This window comes from Sander vitreus, chromosome 4, assembly GCF_031162955.1.
Source record: "Sander vitreus isolate 19-12246 chromosome 4, sanVit1, whole genome shotgun sequence".
Classification (NCBI taxonomy): Eukaryota; Metazoa; Chordata; class Actinopteri; order Perciformes; family Percidae; genus Sander; species Sander vitreus.
The window spans coordinates 12,503,126-12,509,631 of record NC_135858.1 but is presented as its reverse complement, the minus strand read 5'-3'; the positions used below and the strand labels follow the sequence as shown (position 1 = coordinate 12,509,631).

At 41.4% G+C, this 6,506-nt stretch overlaps 1 protein-coding gene across 1 annotated transcript; it reads left to right on the top strand.

The window, feature by feature from the left end:
- The first annotated feature begins 827 nt into the window (after nucleotides 1–827).
- Nucleotides 828–5,898, top strand: ttll3 (tubulin tyrosine ligase-like family, member 3). The gene is made up of 12 exons (XM_078247425.1): nucleotides 828–843; nucleotides 933–1,051; nucleotides 1,168–1,333; nucleotides 1,811–1,866; nucleotides 1,996–2,124; nucleotides 2,229–2,343; nucleotides 2,581–2,661; nucleotides 2,747–2,927; nucleotides 3,604–3,752; nucleotides 4,096–4,339; nucleotides 4,528–4,963; nucleotides 5,073–5,898. The coding sequence occupies exons 1-12, from the start codon at nucleotides 828–830 to the stop codon at nucleotides 5,850–5,852; spliced, it is 2,472 nt and encodes an 823-aa protein (XP_078103551.1). The 3' UTR covers nucleotides 5,853–5,898.
- The last annotated feature ends 608 nt before the right edge of the window (nucleotides 5,899–6,506 follow it).

The following is a 6,506-nucleotide window of genomic DNA, read 5'->3' as shown; positions in this document are numbered from 1 at the left end:
GTACAAACAAACAAAAAGTGTCCTGGAAGCAGCAGGTAAAAACTACAACAAAAGTAATCCAGGCAGGAAACAAAACCACAGGGAACACAAGACAAAAATATAAAGACACGACAAGACAAGACAAGACCTTGAACCCACCAAACAGAAACATAATGCTCCCACACAAGACAAAGACAACACAGAGACTAAATACACAGGTTAACAAGGACTAACAAGAAACAGGTGACACAACAGGTGAAACAAATCAGGGCAGAACAAACAAACAGGCGGGAAAACAAAACACAGGAAGTAAACTAGACAGGACAAGGGAGACAAGACAGACTCCAAAATAAAACAGGAAACAGAACAGAACTAACAATTGTGACAGATTCACAACGGTATCCATTTGTAACGTTAACTTGAAGTTGCTACAACAAGGTGGCACACCAATGGCCAATAACATAAAAGAAGTCGCGAAACTCCAAAAATAACAAGTCAGCTTAATGTAAAAGCAGGTTTCTCATGGGATACAAACCCCAGTTTGACCTATTCATCCAATGAGCTATCTGATTTACATAGCCAGGGGGTGGGGGCTGGGTGTAAATAGCTGTTAGAGACACACTGGATGTCAGAATTTATCCCAACTTCATCCCAGACCTATAAATCTGGCAATTCTGATACTTAGACTAGCTACTATTGTTTTCCACAGCTGTTGCAATGGATTGATCACACAAGGAGTTATAAGCAAGCAATATGATGTTGAAATAATGCTGTTGAACATATTTCTGCTCCCACAGAACTGAGCACTGTACGTTGATCAGCTAAAGAGAGAACTATATAAACATAACATGCAACAAATGCCAGGTAACTGAATAGAAATCGGCATATACAAATACATGCACATGCATGCACAGCTACTTTCTACTGAAATTTGACCAAGCAGTTTATCTCAGTGTTACAATCCACAGTAGCTCCAGTGGAGGGGAGGTTACGTCGCAGTGTGCCAAGCCTGCCAGCAATCAAGCCAGATAGGCTAAAAACAGCTAAAACACTGGTGGAGAAAGCAGTGAAGGTGATTATATGTCCAAGCCAGACATCACTGAAACACCTCCTCATTTTAACCCACTATCCTCTTATGTGCTATGTGTCCTATTTGACTCTTTCTATATCTCTTTCACTCATTCTCAGCTGAGGAAAGTGTTTTCAGTGCAGGGACCCTACCCTGTGATCCGTGCTGCCTTATGGGCCAGAGGGTGGGTGGAACGTCGTTTATCCCATCCTGTCCAGAGAGGCCCTCATTGCCATGGCAATGAAGAGGATGGTGATGATGGTGATGTCGTTGCTGATGCTACTGGTAAGGCTATGGAGGACAAAGTCCTAAGAGCTACGAAATGAGACATTTATTATTAGAAACAAGATGCAGTGTTCATGCCAATAACACACTAAAATCTCAGTGGTCTCAGCTGTATATAAGCAACTGAGATACGTGGAAAAGAATGGATGTGTATTATAAGACCCTGCACACAGTAATACAAATAAAGTATTATCAATCTGTCTTTTTTGTCTGTCAGTTTAGTTTGGTCTAAAAGAGAGATCAGTAATATTCTCTCTTAACTGTCAAAGCTGAAAGTGCAGGAGGGGTTAGCGTATATGTAATTGGAGCACTAGTTTAGATGGATACATGGATACCCCTACACCTGATAAATTATACATTTGCATTACATTACAGACACCAACCTATAACAAAGACCCCTACCCTCTTAAACACCCCTGTACACAAATATAAGCCTGCGTGCACGCACACACTCAGTCTTCACTTATCTTTTTACAGAGAGAGTGGATGAAAGCGAGAAAGAGGAGAACCTTGATGACATGTATGACCTCATGGTAAGATAACATTCAAGTGAACCAACATCATACTGGATATACTGCATTACTTCATGTGTCTTTTTTCATCATGCTGTGCATTCTAGTTCAGTCAGATCGCTAACTTAATTTGTTGTTAACTTCTTCTAGTCTCGCCTGGTTCGAAATGAAACAACATATTTCCATTGGACAACACGTCGGGATTACATAGACTGTCGCTTCTTACGGAATGACCAAATGACCAATCACTATGCAAATTCTGGGTCGTTTACTACCAAGGTCTCATCTCTTATACAAAAAATTAAAATACAAGTTTTGACTTTGGCCAAAAGTCAACTAGTACTCTATCTCCTATGTATGTACTGTATGTCTGTTTCTTTCAGGTCGGGCTCTGTGTGAACCTGCGTAATCTTCAGTGGTTTGATACAGGAGATCCTGACACCTTCTTCCCAAGATGCTACAGACTTGGGGCAGAGGATGAAAAGCATGCATTCATAGGTCTGTCTGCTGTATGGCTTTATTAACACATATCCAAAATTGTGCTCTATCAAAGATTCCAAGATGTGTCCAGGTGTTAATGGAACATGGAAAAATAAATGCACAAAGTTACAAGTGGACTAATCACACCAGCAGTCTTAGTTTTATTAGTGCTACAGTATCATCTTTAACAAAACTGTATGTCCTTGCTCTCTTTCTTGTGCTCTTATCATCTCCCTGTTTTCTGTCACAATGAAGATGATTTTAAGAGGACAGCATGCACCAGCCTGCTGCAGCATGTGGTAGAGACAAGCAGATGGAGGAGAGACGGAGCAGAGGGTGGGGAACAAAAAGTCAAAAACAGTGTCTCTGATGGTAATTGATGGCCATGATTCTATGACGCCAATCTTGTTTGTCTCTACAGAGTTGAATAATGTGGAGCATCGATTTGTTGGTCCAGCAATGATTGACATGGCTTTGCACGTGTGTCAAGAGTTTCTCAGTGTTTTAGAGCACGGTGACATTGATGTAACTGTAGAAACACCACCCTCGGCGGAGGAACAGCAGTGGGCAGAGTTTCTGCAAGACTACTACATGGTTGTGCAGTGAGTATGTTTTCTTAGACTAGCTTCTTGGGTTTGCTAGAATGATCCTTTCTTAGGTCACACAGAACTGACAGCCCAAGTTAGCTTATCAAATGAATATAGGTCATTAAAAAATGTAGAAATCATCCTAAAATGTATCTTAAAGAACAATATATACATACTTTGTTCTTTTTAGGTGAGGTTCAGAAGAGAGTTACACATACAGTACATATGTATATGGTAGTTAGGTTTAGGGTTTGCATTAAAGTAGACAGCATTGTGTCACTGTGTATGTAAAATAAGCCGCATGCTAATATTTATAGCGCACTATTTTGACAGTTGGTATACAGGAAATTGATGCAGACCTGCTGTATATACATGTATGCAAACAGACGTCATTGAGCTACACCCTCAGAACACTACTGTCTATTTAAAATCTAAAAGATCTGTGAGTAGCTCCTCCAATTCCCTTGTGTGTGTATTGGACAATAATGTCCATTAACACAACACTCAAAAATGAAGGGTTTTAATATTCATTGGTATTGTTATTGGTCATGTTTTCTGCTGCAAATATACAGTATGCCTACTTACATAATCACTGTACAGTATGCAAGCACATTAAGTAAAGCATGACAGTAAGATTTAGTAAATCTGCACATTAATAAACTCAATCTGTGAGTCTAATGTTTGTCTGTAGTGAAGGTGTATTGATCAGGGGTAGCAGTGTGTTTGTGGAGCGCTGCCAGGCCATGTTGATCAGACTGCAGGAGGTTTGCCCTCAGCTGGATACAGATGGACTAAATAACATCTGGATCATCAAACCAGGTGCTAAGTCAAGAGGACGAGGTGAGTTTAAAAATAAATGAAAACAAAAATAGTTACATGGTGATCTTATATATTAATCTTTGACTTCCCCTATACTTGATACTGAAATAAACCATACCGTGTTGATTTGTCTTGTGAATATTATGGTTGCAACAAGAACTGGGACATTCTTTTACTATGTTAATTAGAAAAAATAAAATGATAATGCCCACAATTCCCCTCACTTTCAGTATGATAAAGGAATGTTAGCCTGCTATTTGTTTAGAAGGTCATCAGAAACACAATGCCCTCTTAGTTTAATGCAGTTTTGATTTAAATCAGTTTTGATGCTTTTTTTCTTTTCCATGTCCCCTCAACCACCCAGGTATTATTTGTATGAATCGCCTGGATGAGATTTTGGCACTTGTGGATAGTGACAGAGCCCTGCCTAAGGAGAGTAAGTGGGTGGTTCAGAAATACCTGGAACATCCTCTGTTGGTCCATGGCACTAAGTTTGACATCCGCCAGTGGTTCCTCGTCACCGACTGGAACCCTCTGACTGTCTGGTTCTACAGAGAGTGCTACCTGCGGTTCTCTACTCAGCCCTACTCGACAAAAACTCTGGACAGGTCAGACAAAAGAGGGATACAAATTTAATATATTAACTATAAGATTTGTACTTGACCTACTTTATTTTGTATCTAGAGTGCTTTGTGGAGGTATTAATTTAACAATGCAAGTAGGACCAAATTTCATTCAAAGCACATTTTACTTACGCATACCTTCATGGCCTTACCTACTTGGTTATTTTCCTTAGCTCAGTCCACCTGTGCAACAACTCCATCCAAAAGCACTTTCAGCCATCCTGTGAGCGTCATCCAGAAGTGCCTGAGGACAATATGTGGTCCTGCTCTCAGTTTAGGGCTTTTCTGCAGCGGCAGGGCCGTGGGGCAGAGTGGGAGTCAGTGGTGATTCCAGGCATGCAGCAAGCGGTGGTTTGCGCCCTGCAGACAGCCCAGGATCTGGTCGAGCCCCGCAAGGCGAGCTTTGAGCTCTACGGAGCCGACTTTATATTGGGCAGAGATCTGAGGCCTTGGCTTCTGGAGATCAATGCCAGTCCGACTATGGCCTGCTCTACTGCTGTGACCGCTCGCCTCTGCCCTGCTGTGCAGCTGGACACACTGAGGGTTGTGCTCGACCGACGGACTGATCCTAGTGCTTACACAGGAGGCTTCCAGCTAATCTTCAAACAGGTTGGAATATCTTTAAACGTCATGCTAGATCCAATAGGTGTTCATTTCCAGGTGAACTATAGATGCTACACCAAATGCATTTATTTGTCTTACTTTAACACCCTCCTAGGCTGCAGTTGAAGTTCCTCAGTATGTGGGAGTGAACCTGCTGGTGGAAGGAGCCCCCATTAGGCGATCCAGACCTCCACTTCATAGACAAACTTTTATTTCTAAGCCACCTCTCCCCATCCAGTTTCCTCCAGACCAGTCATCTTCAGAAGAGGTTGAAATGACGCATAAACCATCAGGTCAGAAATCCTATGCAGTCTCTGCTTTTCGCCACTCAGGCAAGGAAAACCGAGCTGTTGGAGAGAAAAAGAGGCAGCTGAAATCAACATCTTCTAAGAGGGAATGTCATGGGAGAACAGCAATTCAGAATACCTCCTGTGTTCGCAGGTTCTGTCGCAATCTGGCATGGGAACAGCCTCTGGTGGTACACACTGAACCTCAGAGGAAAGCGCCTCGTTTAGGTTTGAGTCTCGGTGCCAACGGGGCAACTCTGGTCCCACGGAGCCTTTCCTTTTCCCTCTGCCCCCCTCACAGCATGTCAGATTGCACATCTCAAGCCAACCCAGGCCATGGATCACATATCTCTAGATCCTTCCTTCCCCAGACAGCTTTTAAACCCCAACACAGGACACCTACACGGGTCTTTCCTTCACTTCAGGGTCCCCTTCCTACCCTGGAGGTCTTTAGCTTGCGACCAAACATTGTGGCTGGAAGCACTGCCTGTTGTAATCCAAACATGTCCTCTCATCCCAGCCACTACAGGCATCAGTTATTCCTCTGCTCTCAATGGCATAGCATGGCCAAATATAAAGGAGAATTCACAGGAGAACATAAATACTAGAGGTATTATGTGTTGAAAAGATGGAAAGCAATCAGTAGCAAGTGATAAAGAGGTTTTGTTAGCAACAATATTGTTATCAATTTATATTTTAATAGGCTGGAGCCTAATGAACAACAAATTACATATTATAATCACAACACAGTATGTGATTGTAGTACCATTAAAATTATTATCAGATTTTTGTTGATTCGGTCAAGTGAGATTTTCAAATCATTCACGTAGGGCTTTACATTTACAAGGCAAATACAAGTACTTTTACCTTCTTGTATTAGGAGTAAAGTGTCAAACATACCATATATGTCACTGGTAAATTGTAATTAGGTCTTAGTTTGGCTGACTGGAATCTAAACCCTGGTATATGTTTTACGATTCTGTTATGAATGTAACACCAATCAATATTGTGTTGACGTTAATTGGCATTGAAACAAACAAAAAAGTTAAAAGAGTTAATTAAAGTGTCTCCATGCGGCAAATAGTCCAATGTAACAGGGCAGAAAATAATATAATGAAATGATTACTGGAAAAATAATGAGTTTTATATTAGCAGATTGTAGGTGTTTTAAACGCCCAGTAGGTGGGAATCTAGGCTCAATGATTTAACTGCATGTGTATGCCAAGCCTTTCAATGAGAGGGTATTAACAAGGAAGGAATTG

Bases quoted from the DNA above. Each gene is read 5' to 3' on its own strand.
- ttll3 (XM_078247425.1), top strand. The intron at 1,334-1,810 runs GTAAGGCTATGG...ATCTTTTTACAG, and splicing joins TGTCGTTGCTGATGCTACTG to AGAGAGTGGATGAAAGCGAG. The intron at 2,125-2,228 runs GTCTCATCTCTT...TGTTTCTTTCAG, and splicing joins CTGGGTCGTTTACTACCAAG to GTCGGGCTCTGTGTGAACCT.